General features: G+C 37.4%; 1 protein-coding gene across 2 annotated transcripts in view; it reads left to right on the forward strand.

Annotated features, from left to right (window-relative positions):
* The first annotated feature begins 4,145 nt into the window (after positions 1-4,145).
* Positions 4,146-19,304, forward strand: part of LOC131721247 (zinc finger protein 23-like) — a 32,938-nt gene continuing 17,779 nt past the window's right edge. For both annotated transcript variants that reach the window (XR_009319903.1, XM_059014710.1), the window contains exon 1: positions 4,146-4,799. Coding sequence is in view for 1 of the 2 variants with exons in the window: in XM_059014710.1 (XP_058870693.1) it covers positions 4,529-4,799 (271 nt within the window). In the remaining variant the exon portion in view is untranslated. The remainder of the gene's footprint in view (positions 4,800-19,304) is intronic.

Consider the following 19,304-nt stretch of genomic DNA (forward strand, 5'->3'; position numbering starts at 1 on the left):
TCCTCTCTGCTCTCCTTCAGTGTCTGAACGGATAAAACAACGCGCTCCTACCACACTACAACACGCCAAGGAGTGCGCTGCTCTGTGAGACTCGAGGGGACGCGTTATCAAAGCGCTTCCTCCAGCCTTTAATTAACTGCTATTGATTTAAAAAAGGACAAGACATCATGTTAATGTTACAACATGAAAAACTAAACACACTGAGAGTGCTGGAGAGGGCTTGAAATACAGTGTTTTACTCAGCTGTGTGGTTCTAGTTTTGTAAAATGAACAGGTGGTTTACCTCTTTAAAATAAATAGGAGTTAATTAAAGACTGGCGTAAAAGCTTTGAAAAGATGTCCTGAGGTGTCTTATTGTGATTAAAAAGCGTCCCATTCCACAAGAAAAACCTGAGAGGTGTTAGAAAACTAAAGCTCTTTGAATGAAATGCTTTTTATTATATGAATAACTACCCAGTGGAGTGACAGAGCAGGTTAATAAACTAAATGTATTGAATGAATAATGAAATCAGATATTATTAATATCTTAGCAGACACCCTTATCCAGGGCAACTTCCAATTGTTACAAGATATCACATTATTTTTACATACACTTACCCATTTATACAGTTGGGTTTTTATTGGAGCAATCAAGGTAAAGTACCTTGCTCATGGGTACAGCAGTAGTGTCCCCACCTGGGATTGAACCCATAATTCTCTGGTCAAGAGTCCAGCGTCCTAACCACTCCTCCACACTGCTGCCCAGATAATATATGTCAGAGAAACTCATGAATCATTTCAATTACCTGAAAGGATGAATGAAAACTAAAGGTCTGATTTCTTCAGTTACATGTTTTCATTGTAAAAAGTCACTCTCTTTTGTTTTGTTTTATTATTATAAAGGCATCACAGAAACCTTGTTCATACCTAATACTGAATGAAAGCAGTGAAGCAGCACAGTAGCTCTGCACGCTGGGTAGAAGGGCATCACTGGTATGCAGAGCAGAGAAAGACCAGCAAAAGCAACAGGACCAGCTTGCATTGCAGATATTTCAAATGATAATTATTCATTGTATTGAAGAAGACTGGCCGCTCCCCTTTCCCAGAGCAGCCATTTTAAATGCAGTTATCTGTTTATGAGCACAGCGCCATGGCAACAGACATCATGCTGTTCATGTTCAGCACTGACATAACGGTGACATCATGTAGGAAAGTGATGTCATAATGTCTCTGGCAGTGAATTTTAATTTGAATCTTCATTGCAGAAATTTACTCCTGAGAGGTAAGTTCACAGAGTTTCTCTTCACTATTTATTTTGTATGTATTTATTTATTTATTTATTTATAGAGATTCAAGTAAGACCAATATACATGCATTGTAATTGAAATGTGTAAAACACACACACACTCACATATATATATATATATTTGAAGAAGTGCTAACTATCTTTAAAATCCATTCTCTCATCTGTTCTTAGCTTTACCGAATTCCACTAAGATCAGAAATGTCTTCATCTAGACAATGTGGGGAAGCTATAAAAAAAAGCCAACAAGATGCTCAGATATATTGTGAGAAGTGTTGAATTTAAATCAAGGGAAGTAATGTTAAAACTTTACAATGCATTAGTAAGACCTCACCTAGAATACTGTGTTCAGTTCTGGTCACCTCATTACAAAAAGGATATTGCTGCTCTAGAAAGAGTGCAAAGAAGAGCAACCAGAATTATCCTGGGTTTAAAAGGCATGTCGTATGCAGACAGGCTAAAAGAATTGAATCTATTAAGTCTTGAACAAAGAAGAATACGCGGCGATCTGATTCAAGCATTCAAAATCCTAAAAGGTATAGACAATGTTGACCCAGGGGACTTTTTTGACCTGAAAAAAGGAACAAGGACCAGGGGTCACAAATGGAGATTAGATAAAGGGGCATTCAGAACAGAAAATAGGAGGCACTTTTTTACACAGAGAATTGTGAGGGTCTGGAACCAACTCCCCAGTAATGTTGTTGAAGCTGACACCCTGGGATCCTTCAAGAAGCTGCTTGATGAGATTCAGGGATCAATAAGCTACTAACAACCAAACGAGCAAGATGGGCTGAATGGCCTCCTCTCTTTTGTAAACTTTCTTATGTTCTTATGTTCTAACCTAGCTCTCTCTATTCCTTATCCAATGCTTGTGGCCATTTGGTTGAACTGTTATTTCTAATAAACTAACTTTTTTTTGTTTTATCTGAACACACAACAAAGCTCTCAGTGATAAGCGGTTGCTGGTGCCCTCTTCTGTTTACAATGGGTAATACAGGTAGTGAAATTCAGCAAAGACATTATTACTGTTATTATTATTTATTTCTTAGCAGACATCCAGGTCGATTTACAATTGTTAAAATATCTCATTACAGAATATCATAATACAGATAAGAGCAGTTATGAAAGTACCATAAAATCAATTCAAGTAAAATAAAGCACACAGTAAATTATAAGAGTGAATTCGACTAAGAGCAGCTAAACCTGATAGTAACTATTTGCTGATATGAGTCCAGTAAGAACAGGCAGTAAGCATGATAAATGCATGAGAATTATTTCAAATAAGAGCAATTACAGAAAACTATTATTTATACACACAGTACTCTCCTGGGTATCCTGTAAATATTGTTTTTGCTGTATTTTAAGAATGTATCTGAAATGTCTATTTCTGCACAGGGGTAAATACGAGTCATTTCAAAGGGCAACTGAGCTGTGTTCAGATAGAAAAGAAAAATACAAAAAAGTTATTGGAACAAACAGTTCTACTAAATGGCCACACGATGGCAGCATTGGATAAGGAATAGCGAGAGCTGCGTTCTGCCCGTCTCCATGAAGTTCACTGCCTGCTCTGCCCATTGTAACCCGCTCGACAGAGCCGCGCCGAATTAATGAGCTCACAGGGGGCGTGTCTCAGTGTGGAACAGCTGGATCTCATTAAATATGGGGTTTGTTCAGAAGGAAGCCAAGCGAGGATGTGTTTGCGTTTGTTTTGCAGATTACGACGCACAGAGCTCGTTAAAGCAGGTGAATGCACACAGGTTATTTGTTTAGGGGTTAGGAGAGTTATTTTAAGGTTGGTCGTGTTCTTGTATTTCAGAGCTGGCTGTGCTTGCTGCTCCTGGCTGCTATCTATTTGATGTCACGTTGCTTCTCCAAACCTTTTGGAAACTTACCAACAACATCCCCTGTTTATACTCTAGTTGCATAATGAATGACTTATCCTATTTGTTTGATGTATATAGCGACACGTAATTACATTGAATTGTTTCATTTATCATAATGTATCACACATGGGGATTGCATTCATTTTCAGTCCATTATAACCTCACTGTAATGTTTACACGTCCTGTAGTTAGTTTCTGGATTCTCAGACTATACAGAGTCAGTTTGATGTCATTGTTCAACATGAACTTTATTATAACAGTATACATTTATCAGCTGATACAATGTGAATTCATGATGAATACATTTCAAATTCTAATTATGTAATTCCGTGTCTGCAATTCATCATGCATTACATATGAACAGACGCTTATTTTAAAGGGTTACCGTGTATTTAATACAACGTTGACAAGGCGTAAAGATAACATGTCGTACCCCTCCACTCACAAGGGGGGCAGCAGTAGTTTTAGTAGCTATTTCAATTACGATTGACGAATCGAAGGTCCCTTTGTGCTCCACTAGCTTCATAATTTACAGCATGATCAGAAAATGTACAGTAGAAACATTCCCTGCTATAAAGAGATAATATAAGCGTGTGTTTATATTAGACAGTTGTTAGAAAGTACTGTATTTTGATCTGGGACAAAAATAGTTCAAATACTTGCACATATGATCACATATCTCACTTCAACTACCTGTTATTAAAGCTGATTTATTCTCCTTAATTCAAAGTAGGTTATTCCCTGTCCCTGAGAGCCTTTCATCAATACCCAATTACACCTGCTGAAAATAACAGAGCGGTTTTAGGTTCATTTCAACCGTTTAGCATTATTTTATTTTTTTTACATGTTTAAACCTTTAGAATAAATATCTGAATATTTGAAAAGTATAATAACTGTCTGGAAAAAGAGTCAAATCATTTTAATTTGTATTACAAATCATTCATAAGATAATGACATGTCTCGAAGGTGATTCACACCCCCTGACTAGGTGGCAGTAGCACATGCAGTGAGGATTGGATCTGCTTGCTACACGCTTCTTTGTCATCCAGCGCTCGTCTCTTGTTTTGCGCCGCGGCTGCTCCTGCGCAGGACCTCTTGAGAAGCTGCGCGGCTCTGCAGACTTTTAAACCCGTGGATGCGTGACCTGGATCTGAATCTGGACACGTTTTCCGCAGAATGTGCTCAGACTTGGTACCGGGAATAGAAAGGGCTGCTGCTGCGTGCAAAGTCTGTGTGTGATGCATGTATTTGAATGGGAAGGCTACGATAAAAACACATATATCTTAGTAAATACAAACCGAAGGCGGTGTTTCTGAATGCAAAGAGGATTCCGCTAGAGCAGTCTCAAACTAAACCAGTGAAGATGGACGTCAGTGTCTCCGTGTCGTTGTTTCAAGACGAGCTCGCCTCCACCGTCGAGCTCGCAGTGAAAGCGGCTGCAGACAGCGTCGTGTGCGCGATTACTGAAGCTGTGAGCAGCAAATTCACTGAATTACAAGAGGACATGTCTGCAGTGAAGAGAGAGAATGAAAGTCTGAAGCTGAGATTGGAAATATCAGAGAGCGAGCTGAAAGCCGTGCGAGGGTGTATAAACGCTGCACATGCAGACATTAAACAGCCTTTCATATTTCAAGGTAAGATGGGTTTTATTGGGTGGTATTGCTCGGTCAATCCAACACCTCAAATCACCTTCTACTGGAAAGATCTTGGTTCAAATCTCTCTTCAGACACGTTTAAAGTGTTTGATTATTATAAGCGCGGTTAATAGCACAGCTCTGTCCTAATATTGGTTATAAGGAGTCTAATTGAGGCATTGTGTTATTTTATAGATTATAAGAACGTAGTGCATCTAACCTCGTCTAATTCATATTTAAATAGGTATTCTAGAAACTAAGAAACTACTATATTGGTAAGTCTTAACCAATCTGTAATTAGAGAGACTTACACGGTGTCCTTCTGGTAACGTGTATAGAGTCCCGCTGAGACAGTCACAGACCATGCTGCAGAGCTTGAGAATGTAAATATCTCTGTGATGTATTTGTGAGGGTCTTTTAATAGAGCCTTTTATTAGACACAGTGTACAGACCCTGATTAACAGCAGTACTAGAAATAATAGCGCGCTCGCAATGCTTTTAACTTATTCAGGCTCGTCCTGGCAAAATGTTTCTTGACATAATCAAGCATAAATAAGAGCCAGACACTTTATATTAACGATATTTTGTATTGTTATTATAAATAATACCGGTGTATCCTGGGGCTGCACCACAGCATCATCGCAATGTATTCAGTGCTGAGCGGGCTCCACAAATGGCGCCTGTAATTGAGTACCGAACTGCATCATGGGATTGACTGTCCTGTCCTTCTTTATATAGTCCTAGCCCAATCCCAGATGTCCATTGGAGGAGTAATCATATATATATATATATATATATATAATCAAAACACGTGCTGAATATCATTCTGAAACAAGTGAAAAAAATATGCAGCCCAACTACATAAAAAAAATGCTTGTGGAAACACGCTTTTATTGCATGGAGGTTGTACTTCTCGTATTTACCAGTCTAGTTTTGATGGAGCTGTATGGGAACAGTGAAAAAATACTTTAGTCGTCTGCAATCAGGAAAGTGGTGAAGCCACTCTGACTGCGTCGTGTGTCCCAGCTCCTGGTAAGTGACGCGTTTGTGAACTTCACAGTCTTCTGGGAATTGTAGTTCGTCGCCGTGATGTCGTAGTGCTGTTATGTGCAGTCGCTGTAATGTCCCTCGTGGTGATGTCATAGTGCTGTTATGTGCAGTCGCTGTCATGTCCCTCATGGTGATGTCGTAGTGCTGTTATGTGCAGTCGCTGTCATGCCCCTCGCGGTGATGTCGTAGTGCTGTTATGTGCAGTCACTGTAATGTCCCTCGCGGTGATGTCATAGTGCTGTTATGTGCAGTCGCTGTAATGTCCCTCGTGGTGATGTCATAGTGCTGTTATGGGCAGTCACTGTCATGTCCCTCGTGGTGATGTCATAGTGCTGTTATGTGCAGTCGCTGTAATGTCCCTCGTGGTGATGTCATAGTGCTGTTATGGGCAGTCACTGTCATGTCCCTCGTGGTGATGTCGTAGTGCTGTTATGTGCAGTCGCTGTCATGTCCCTCGTGGTGATGTCGTGGTGCTGTTATGTGCAGTCGCTGTAATGTCCCTCGTGGTGATGTCGTAGTGCTGTTATGTGCAGTCGCTGTCATGTCCCTCGTGGTGATGTCGTAGTGCTGTTATGGGCAGTCGCTGTAATGTCCCTCGCGGTGATGTCGTAGTGCTGTTATGTGCAGTCACTGTAATGTCCCTCGCGGTGATGTCATAGTGCTGTTATGTGCAGTCGCTGTAATGTCCCTCGTGGTGATGTCATAGTGCTGTTATGGGCAGTCACTGTCATGTCCCTCGTGGTGATGTCGTAGTGCTGTTATGTGCAGTCGCTGTCATGTCCCTCGTGGTGATGTCATAGTGCTGTTATGTGCAGTCGCTGTCATGTCCCTCGTGGTGATGTCGTGGTGCTGTTATGTGCAGTCGCTGTAATGTCCCTCGTGGTGATGTCATAGTGCTGTTATGTGCAGTCGCTGTAATGTCCCTCGCGGTGATGTCGTAGTGCTGTTATGTGCAGTCGCTGTAATGTCCCTCGTGGTGATGTCGTAGTGCTGTTATGTGCAGTCGCTGTGATGTCTGTCGTGGTGATGTCGGCGTGGTTTTAGACTCGCTTTTATTTCATGTAACTGTATATATTATACTATAACAGTGTGTATTATTAAGAATGGATAGTGGTACAGTATATATTATATTATAACAGTGTGTATTATTAAGAATGGATAGTGGTGCAGTATATATTATACTATAACAGTGTGTATTATTAAGAATGGATAGTGGTACAGTATATATTATATTATAACAGTGTGTATTATTAAGAATGGATAGTGGTGCAGTATATATTATACTATAACAGTGTGTATTATTAAGAATGGATAGTGGTGCAGTATATATTATACTATAACAGTGTGTATTATTAAGAATGGATAGTGCTGCAGTATATATTATACAATAACAGTGTGTATTATTAAGAATGGATAGTGGTGCAGTATATATTATACAATAACAGTGTGTATTATTAAGAATGGATAGTGGTGCAGTATATATTATACTATAACAGTGTGTATTAAGAATGGATAGTGGTGCAGTATATATTATACTATAACAGTGTGTATTATTAAGAATGGATAGCGGTGCAGTATATATTATACTATAACAGTGTGTATTATTAAGAATGGATAGTGGTGCAGTATATATTATACTATAACAGTGTGTATTATTAAGAATGGATAGTGGTGCAGTATATATTATACTATAACAGTGTGTATTATTAAGAATGGATAGTGGTGCAGTATATATTATACTATAACAGTGTGTATTAAGAATGGATAGCGGTGCAGTATATATTATACTATAACAGTGTGTATTAAGAATGGATAGTGGTGCAGTATATATTATACTATAACAGTGTGTATTAAGAATGGATAGTGGTGCAGTATATATTATACTATAACAGTGTGTATTATTAAGAATGGAGAGCGGTGCAGTATATATTATACTATAACAGTGTGTATTAAGAATGGATAGTGGTGCAGTATATATTATACTATAACAGTGTGTATTATTAAGAATGGATAGTGGTGCAGTATATATTATACTATAACAGTGTGTATTATTAAGAATGGATAGTGGTGCAGTATATATTATACTATAACAGTGTGTATTAAGAATGGATAGTGGTGCAGTATATATTATACTATAACAGTGTGTATTAAGAATGGATAGTGGTGCAGTATATATTATACTATAACAGTGTGTATTATTAAGAATGGATAGTGGTACAGTATATATTATACTATAACAGTGTGTATTAAGAATGGATAGTGGTGCAGTATATATTATACTATAACAGTGTGTATTAAGAATGGATAGTGGTGCAGTATATATTATACTATAACAGTGTGTATTATTAAGAATGGATAGTGGTGCAGTATATATTATACTATAACAGTGTGTATTAAGAATGGATAGCGGTGCAGTATATATTATACTATAACAGTGTGTATTATTAAGAATGGATAGTGGTGCAGTATATATTATACTATAACAGTGTGTATTATTAAGAATGGATAGTGGTGCAGTATATATTATACTATAACAGTGTGTATTATTAAGAATGGATAGCGGTGCAGTATATATTATACTATAACAGTGTGTAGTATTAAGAATGGATAGTGGTGCAGTATATATTATACTATAACAGTGTGTATTATTAAGAATGGATAGTGGTGCAGTATATATTATACTATAACAGTGTGTATTAAGAATGGATAGTGGTGCAGTATATATTATACTATAACAGTGTGTATTAAGAATGGATAGTGGTGCAGTATATATTATACAATAACAGTGTGTATTATTAAGAATGGATAGTGGTGCAGTATATATTATACTATAACAGTGTGTATTAAGAATGGATAGTGGTGCAGTATATATTATACTATAACAGTGTGTATTATTAAGAATGGATAGTGGTGCAGTATATATTATACTATAACAGTGTGTATTATTAAGAATGGATAGTGGTGCAGTATATATTATACTATAACAGTGTGTATTATTAAGAATGGATAGTGGTGCAGTATATATTATACTATAACAGTGTGTATTATTAAGAATGGATAGTGGTGCAGTATATATTATACTATAACAGTGTGTATTATTAAGAATGGATAGTGGTGCAGTATATATTATACTATAACAGTGTGTATTAAGAATGGATAGTGGTGCAGTATATATTATACTATAACAGTGTGTATTATTAAGAATGGATAGTGGTGCAGTATATATTATACTATAACAGTGTGTATTAAGAATGGATAGCGGTGCAGTATATATTATACTATAACAGTGTGTATTATTAAGAATGGATAGTGGTGCAGTATATATTATACTATAACAGTGTGTATTAAGAATGGATAGTGGTGCAGTATATATTATACTATAACAGTGTGTATTAAGAATGGATAGTGGTGCAGTATATATTATACTATAACAGTGTGTATTATTAAGAATGGATAGTGGTGCAGTATATATTATACTATAACAGTGTGTATTAAGAATGGATAGTGGTGCAGTATATATTATACTATAACAGTGTGTATTATTAAGAATGGATAGTGGTGCAGTATATATTATACTATAACAGTGTGTATTAAGAATGGATAGCGGTGCAGTATATATTATATTATAACAGTGTGTATTATTAAGAATGGATAGTGGTGCAGTATATATTATACTATAACAGTGTGTATTAAGAATGGATAGTGGTGCAGTATATATTATACTATAACAGTGTGTATTATTAAGAATGGATAGTGGTGCAGTATATATTATATTATAACAGTGTGTATTATTAAGAATGGATAGTGGTACAGTATATATTATACTATAACAGTGTGTATTAAGAATGGATAGCGGTGCAGTATATATTATACTATAACAGTGTGTATTAAGAATGGATAGTGGTGCAGTATATATTATATTATAACAGTGTGTATTATTAAGAATGGATAGTGGTACAGTATATATTATACTATAACAGTGTGTATTATTAAGAATGGATAGTGGTGCAGTATATATTATACTATAACAGTGTGTATTATTAAGAATGGATAGTGGTGCAGTATATATTATACTATAACAGTGTGTATTAAGAATGGATAGTGGTGCAGTATATATTATACTATAACAGTGTGTATTATTAAGAATGGATAGTGGTGCAGTATATATTATACTATACTATAACAGTGTGTATTATTAAGAATGGATAGTGGTGCAGTATATATTATACTATAACAGTGTGTATTAAGAATGGATAGTGGTGCAGTATATATTATACTATAACAGTGTGTATTATTAAGAATGGATAGTGGTGCAGTATATATTATACTATAACAGTGTGTATTATTAAGAATGGATAGTGGTGCAGTATATATTATACTATAACAGTGTGTATTATTAAGAATGGATAGTGGTGCAGTATATATTATACTATAACAGTGTGTATTAAGAATGGATAGTGGTGCAGTATATATTATACTATAACAGTGTGTATTATTAAGAATGGATAGTGGTGCAGTATATATTATACTATAACAGTGTGTATTATTAAGAATGGATAGTGGTGCAGTATATATTATACTATAACAGTGTGTATTATTAAGAATGGATAGTGGTGCAGTATATATTATACTATAACAGTGTGTATTATTAAGAATGGATAGCGGTGCAGTATATATTATACTATAACAGTGTGTATTAAGAATGGATAGTGGTGCAGTATATATTATATTATAACAGTGTGTATTATTAAGAATGGATAGTGGTACAGTATATATTATACTATAACAGTGTGTATTATTAAGAATGGATAGTGGTGCAGTATATATTATACTATAACAGTGTGTATTATTAAGAATGGATAGTGGTGCAGTATATATTATACTATAACAGTGTGTATTATTAAGAATGGATAGTGGTGCAGTATATATTATACTATAACAGTGTGTATTATTAAGAATGGATAGTGGTGCAGTATATATTATACTATAACAGTGTGTATTATTCAGAATGGATAGTGGTGCAGTATATATTATACTATAACAGTGTGTATTATTAAGAATGGATAGCGGTGCAGTATATATTATACTATAACAGTGTGTATTATTAAGAATGGATAGTGGTGCAGTATATATTATACTATAACAGTGTGTATTATTAAGAATGGATAGTGGTGCAGTATATATTATACTATAACAGTGTGTATTATTAAGAATGGATAGTGGTGCAGTATATATTATACTATAACAGTGTGTATTATTAAGAATGGATAGCGGTGCAGTATATATTATACTATAACAGTGTGTATTAAGAATGGATAGCGGTGCAGTATATATTATACTATAACAGTGTGTATTATTAAGAATGGATAGCGGTGCAGTATATATTATACTATAACAGTGTGTATTATTAAGAATGGATAGCGGTGCAGTATATATTATACTATAACAGTGTGTATTATTAAGAATGGATAGTGGTGCAGTATATATTATACTATAACAGTGTGTATTAAGAATGGATAGTGGTGCAGTATATATTATACTATAACAGTGTGTTTTATTAAGAATGGATAGTGGTGCAGTATATATTATACTATAACAGTGTGTATTATTAAGAATGGATAGTGGTGCAGTATATATTATACTATAACAGTGTGTATTAAGAATGGATAGTGGTGCAGTATATATTATACTATAACAGTGTGTATTAAGAATGGATAGTGGTGCAGTATATATTATACTATAACAGTGTGTTTTATTAAGAATGGATAGTGGTGCAGTATATATTATACTATAACAGTGTGTATTATTAAGAATGGATAGTGGTGCAGTATATATTATACTATAACAGTGTGTATTAAGAATGGATAGTGGTGCAGTATATATTATACATAACAGTGTGTATTAAGAATGGATAGTGGTGCAGTATATATTATACTATAACAGTGTGTATTATTAAGAATGGATAGCGGTGCAGTATATATTATACTATAACAGTGTGTATTATTAAGAATGGATAGCGGTGCAGTATATATTATACTATAACAGTGTGTATTATTAAGAATGGATAGTGGTGCAGTATATATTATACTATAACAGTGTGTATTATTAAGAATGGATAGTGGTGCAGTATGTATTATATTATAACAGTGTGTATTATTAAGAATGGATAGTGGTGCACTATATATTATACTATAACAGTGTGTATTATTAAGAATGGATAGTGGTGCACTATATATTATACTATAACAGTGTGTATTATTAAGAATGGATAGTGGTGCAGTATATATTGTACTATAACAGTGTGTATTATTAAGAATGGATAGTGGTGCAGTATATATTATACTATAACAGTGTGTATTATTAAGAATGGATAGTGGTGCAGTATATATTATACTATAACAGTGTGTATTATTAAGAATGGATAGTGGTGCAGTATATATTATACTATAACAGTGTGTATTAAGAATGGATAGTGGTGCAGTATATATTATACTATAACAGTGTGTATTATTAAGAATGGATAGTGGTGCAGTATATATTATACTATAACAGTGTGTATTAAGAATGGATAGTGGTGCAGTATATATTATACTATAACAGTGTGTATTAAGAATGGATAGCGCTGCAGTATATATTATACTATAACAGTGTGTATTATTAAGAATGGATAGTGGTGCAGTATATATTATACTATAACAGTGTGTATTAAGAATGGATAGCGGTGCAGTATATATTATACTATAACAGTGTGTATTAAGAATGGATAGTGGTGCAGTATATATTATACTATAACAGTGTGTATTATTAAGAATGGATAGTGGTGCAGTATATATTATACTATAACAGTGTGTATTATTAAGAATGGATAGTGGTGCAGTATATATTATACTATAACAGTGTGTATTATTAAGAATGGATAGTGGTGCAGTATATATTATACTATAACAGTGTGTATTATTAAGAATGGATAGCGGTGCAGTATATATTATACTATAACAGTGTGTATTATTAAGAATGGATAGTGGTGCAGTATATATTATACTATAACAGTGTGTATTATTAAGAATGGATAGTGGTGCAGTATATATTATACTATAACAGTGTGTATTATTAAGAATGGATAGTGGTGCAGTATATATTATACTATAACAGTGTGTATTATTAAGAATGGATAGCGGTGCAGTATATATTATACTATAACAGTGTGTATTATTAAGAATGGATAGTGGTGCAGTATATATTATACTATAACAGTGTGTATTATTAAGAATGGATAGTGGTGCAGTATATATTATACTATAACAGTGTGTATTAAGAATGGATAGTGGTGCAGTATATATTATACTATAACAGTGTGTATTATTAAGAATGGATAGTGTGCAGTATATATTATACTATAACAGTGTGTATTAAGAATGGATAGCGGTGCAGTATATATTATACTATAACAGTGTGTATTATTAAGAATGGATAGTGGTGCAGTATATATTATACTATAACAGTGTGTATTAAGAATGGATAGCGGTGCAGTATATATTATACTATAACAGTGTGTATTATTAAGAATGGATAGCGGTGCAGTATATATTATACTATAACAGTGTGTATTAAGAATGGATAGTGGTGCAGTATATATTATACTATAACAGTGTGTATTATTAAGAATGGATAGTGGTGCAGTATATATTATACTATAACAGTGTGTATTATTAAGAATGGATAGTGGTGCAGTATATATTATACTATAACAGTGTGTATTATTAAGAATGGATAGTGGTGCAGTATATATTATACTATAACAGTGTGTATTAAGAATGGATAGTGGTGCAGTATATATTATACTATAACAGTGTGTATTATTAAGAATGGATAGTGGTGCAGTATATATTATACTATAACAGTGTGTATTATTAAGAATGGATAGTGGTGCAGTATATATTATACTATAACAGTGTGTATTAAGAATGGATAGTGGTGCAGTATATATTATACTATAACAGTGTGTATTATTAAGAATGGATAGTGGTGCAGTATATATTATACTATAACAGTGTGTATTATTAAGAATGGATAGCGGTGCAGTATATATTATACTATAACAGTGTGTATTATTAAGAATGGATAGTGGTACAGTATATATTATACTATAACAGTGTGTATTAAGAATGGATAGCGGTGCAGTATATATTATACTATAACAGTGTGTATTATTAAGAATGGATAGTGGTGCAGTATATATTATACTATAACAGTGTGTATTGTTAAGAATGGATAGTGGTGCAGTATATATTATACTATAACAGTGTGTATTATTAAGAATGGATAGTGGTGCAGTATATATTATACTATAACAGTGTGTATTATTAAGAATGGATAGTGGTGCAGTATATATTATACTATAACAGTGTGTATTATTAAGAATGGATAGTGGTGCAGTATATATTATACTATAACAGTGTGTATTAAGAATGGATAGTGGTGCAGTATATATTATACTATAACAGTGTGTATTATTAAGAATGGATAGTGGTGCAGTATATATTATACTATAACAGTGTGTATTATTAAGAATGGATAGTGGTGCAGTATATATTATACTATAACAGTGTGTATTATTAAGAATGGATAGCGGTGCAGTATATATTATACTATAACAGTGTGTATTATTAAGAATGGATAGCGGTGCAGTATATATTATACTATAACAGTGTGTATTATTAAGAATGGATAGTGGTGCAGTATATATTATACTATAACAGTGTGTATTATTAAGAATGGATAGTGGTGCAGTATATATTATACTATAACAGTGTGTATTATTAAGAATGGATAGTGGTGCAGTATATATTATACTATAACAGTGTGTATTAAGAATGGATAGCGGTGCAGTATATATTATACTATAACAGTGTGTATTATTAAGAATGGATAGTGGTGCAGTATATATTATATTATAACAGTGTGTATTATTAAGAATGGATAGTGGTGCAGTATATATTATATTATAACAGTGTGTATTATTAAGAATGGATAGTGGTGCAGTATATATTATACTATAACAGTGTGTATTATTAAGAATGGATAGCGGTGCAGTATATATTGTACTATAACAGTGTGTATTATTAAGAATGGATAGCGGTGCAGTATATATTATACTATAACAGTGTGTATTATTAAGAATGGATAGCGGTGCAGTATATATTATACTATAACAGTGTGTATTATTAAGAATGGATAGTGGTGCAGTATATATTATACTATAACAGTGTGTATTATTAAGAATGGATAGTGGTGCAGTATATATTATACTATAACAGTGTGTATTATTAAGAATGGATAGTGGTGCAGTATATATTATACTATAACAGTGTGTATTAAGAATGGATAGTGGTGCAGTATATATTATACTATAACAGTGTGTATTATTAAGAATGGATAGTGGTGCAGTATATATTATACTATAACAGTGTGTATTATTAAGAATGGATAGTGGTGCAGTATATATACGAACTGAGGCAGATAGGCTAGCTCCTGCTTCAAGTAATCTTTAATTAACTACATTTGGTAACTCTGTAAGGTGGTGTTTGAATTAGCTGAGTTGGTGTGTGTGATTAGTACCAGGTGAGTGGTTTAATTGAATAGAAGTTGTTTTGCTATCTGATTGGTTTCCACGCAGTTGTTTTTTTAATATATATTAAGCAGCCTATTTTAGCGCCAGCCAGACGCGCCAGCCAACCGAAGAGCCTCAACAAAAGAGCCGGGAGTCTAGCTGTGGGAGTCCAGCGAGGGGAGGCCTGCGCTGAGACGCTGTTCGACTAGATCCGAACCTACCAGCGCTCTGGAAGAAGCCATCTACTAGTCAGGTCTGTATCCTCCACCCCACTGCTCCTACTGTGCCTTTTGTCTTGCTTGTCCTGCTATGACTGTCTCTCACATCCCTGTTCTGTCCTCCCGTCCTTGTCCTCTGCCCTCCCTCCGCTGTTGCTCCTCCAACCCCTCTAACCTCATTTCTCTGCCTCTCCCCCCCTCCCGCACACTCTCTGGTGCACTCTGGAACTGTCACTCTTCTGCTAACAAAGCTGATTTCATCTCTGCCTTTGCCTCCCACCTCTCGCTCGATTTCCTTGCTCTCACTGAAACCTGGCTGTCCCCTGATAACACTGTTACTCCTGCTGCCCTGTCCTCTCTCTACGTCCTGTCCCATACCCCGCGTCTCACCGGACGGGGAGGTGGGACGGGTCTTCTCCTCTCTCCCTCCTTACTCTTTTCTGTCCCCTCTGATCTCACCTCCCTCTCTGTCACTACCTTTGAATTTCATGCAGTCCAACTAACCTCTCCCTGTCAACTCCTGCTCATTGTTTTGTACCGCCCCCCTGGGCCTCTCACTCACTTTCTGGATGAACTCGACTATCTACTCTCCTCCCTCCCCTCTCTGTCTACCCCGACTGTCCTGTTGGGTGACTTCAACATCCATCTCTCCAACCCCAGCCACTCTGCTGGATTCCTCCCTCTCCTTCACTCCTTCGACTTCTGTCTCTCTCCGTCTCCTCCTACCCACAAAGCTGGCCGTCAACTGGACCTCACCTTCTCCAGGGCCTGCTGCCCCTCCAACCTCTCTGTCACCCCCCTGGACCTCTCTGATCACTATTTCATCTCTTTTTCTCTGTCTCTCCCCCCTCTCCCTGCTCCTCCTACCCCCACTGTCACCTCTCGCCGTAACCTCCGCTCTCTCTCCCCCTCTGTCCTTGCCTCCACTGCTCTCTCTCACCTCCCTCCTATCGACTCCTTTTCACAACTCTCCGTAGACTCTGCTACCTCCACCCTCTTCTCCTCACTCACCTCCTCCCTCGACTCCCTCTGTCCCCTCACCTCCCGACCCGCTCGCCCCTCCCCTCCCCATCCCTGGCTCTCCTCTGTGCTCCGCTCGGCAAGAATCACACTGCGATCTGCTGAAAAGAAATGGAAGAGAACCAAACTCCCTGCTGCCCTAGACCTTTACCGCACTCTTCTCTCCTCCTTCTCCTCTACTCTCTCCTCTGCTAAATGTGCTTATTTCCAATCTGTAATCCAAGCCTCCACTAACAACCCACGTAAACTATTCTCTACCTTCTCCTCCCTCCTAAACCCTCCCCCCCCTCCTCCTCCCTCCTCTATCTCCCCTGACGACTTTGCCTCCTTCTTCTCTTCTAAAATCTCAGATATCCGCAAACTCTTTAACACCTCTCCCTCCCCCGCACCCCCTCCTGCTCCAACCCCTACACCCACTACATCCCCTACTAACTCGCCCTCCCTCTCCACCTTCTTGCCCCTCTCAGACTCTGACCTCTCCTCCCTGCTCCAGGGTCACAAACCCACCACGTGTGCCTTGGACCCCCTCCCCACTCACCTCTTTCAAGCTGCTGCTCCTGCTCTACTCCCCTTCATCTCCTCCCTCCTCAACACCTCTCTACTTTCTGGCATCTTCCCCTCTGCCTTCAAAAAAGCCTCGATCACTCCCCTCCTCAAAAAACCTACCCTCGACCCCACCTCCCTCCAGAGCTACCGTCCTGTCTCCCTCCTACCCTTCCTCTCCAAAACCCTCGAGCGGACTGTACACCGCCAGCTCTCTGCTTTCCTGTCCAACCACTCTCTGCTTGACCCTCTCCAATCTGGCTTCCGCTCTGCTCACTCCACTGAAACCGCCCTTCTGTCTGTCACCAACTCACTTAAGTGTGCCCGAGCTGCCTCTCTCTCCTCTGTCCTAATTCTCCTCGACCTCTCTGCTGCCTTTGACACTGTTGATCACTCTATTCTACTATCATCTCTTGCTGACCTGGGGATCTCTGGCACTGCTCTGGCCTGGTTCTCCTCCTACCTCTCCAACCGCACTTACCAGGTAACCTGGCGTGGAGCAACCTCCACACCTCACCCTCTCTTGACTGGAGTCCCCCAAGGGTCAGTCTTGGGTCCTCTCCTGTTCTCTCTCTACACCCGCTCCCTGGGCCCCCTCATCGCATCCTATGGTTTCTCATACCATTTCTATGCTGATGATGCTCAGATTTTCCTCTCCTTCCCCACCTCTGACTCCACCATCTCCTCCCGTATCTCTACCTGTCTGTCTGCTATTTCCTCCTGGATGCACTCGCATCACCTCAAACTCAACCTCTCTAAATCTGACCTCCTTTTCTTTCCCTCCTCCTCCCCCTCCTCTGATCTCTCTATCTCTGTTCCTCTGGAATCTACCACACTCTCTCCCTCTTCCTCAGCTAAGAACCTTGGAGTCACCCTGGACCCCTGCCTCTCTTATTCCCAGCACATCTCCACTCTGGCACGCACTTGCAGATTCTTCCTGAGCAACATCCGAAGAATCCGACCCTTCCTCACCAACTATGCTACCCAGCTCCTGGTCCAGGCCCTGGTACTCTCCCGCCTAGACTACTGCAACTCCCTCCTGGCTGGCCTCCCTGCGTCCGCCACCCGTCCGCTCCAGCTCATCCAGAACTCTGCTGCTCGCCTGGTGTTCTCTCTACCTCGCTTCGCCCACGCTACTCCACTACTCCGCTCGCTCCACTGGCTCCCGATCACCGCTCGCATCCAGTTCAAGACTCTTGTACTAGCCTACAGATGCCTTGATCAGACTGCACCCAGCTACCTCCAGACCCTCATCTCTCCCTACACCCCCACTCGACCTCTCCGCTCCGCCTGCACTAGAAGACTGGCTCTACCTCCGCTACGCTCCCCTGCCTCCCGAGCCCGCTCCTTCTCCACCCTTGCTCCGCAGTGGTGGAACGACCTTCCTACAGATGTCAGGACTGCCCAGTCCCTGACCACATTCCGGCGCCTCCTTAAGACTCACCTCTTCAAACAGCACCTGTAGAACTCCTCTGTTGTATCCTGGGACACTATCACCCTTCATTTAAATATGCTTTATTTTGCTCTTATCTGCCCCCTATTTTACTGCATTTAATCCTGTACCTCAGAATATTGTAATCTGCCAAGTGTTTAATCTGTAGTATTTTGTACTTAATCATATCCTGATGTAACTATCACTACTTAATCATATCCTGATGTAACTTTCACTATTATCTGCTGTATTATTGAATTGTGGTTTGTCACACTTGAGAATTATTGTATTTCTTGTTCTTATTGTATGACTTATATTGTAACACTTGAATGTATTTGTATTTGCTTGCGATTGTAAGTCGCCCTGGATAAGGGCGTCTGCTAAGAAATAAATAATAATAATTATACTATAACAGTGTGTATTATTAAGAATGGATAGTGGTGCAGTATATATTATACTATAACAGTGTGTATTATTAAGAATGGATAGCGGTGCAGTATATATTATACTATAACAGTGTGTATTATTAAGAATGGATAGCGGTGCAGTATATATTATACTATAACAGTGTGTATTATTAAGAATGGATAGTGGTGCAGTATATATTATACTATAACAGTGTGTATTATTAA

This window comes from Acipenser ruthenus, chromosome 48 (assembly GCF_902713425.1).
Source record: "Acipenser ruthenus chromosome 48, fAciRut3.2 maternal haplotype, whole genome shotgun sequence".
Lineage (NCBI taxonomy): Eukaryota > Metazoa > Chordata > Actinopteri > Acipenseriformes > Acipenseridae > Acipenser > Acipenser ruthenus.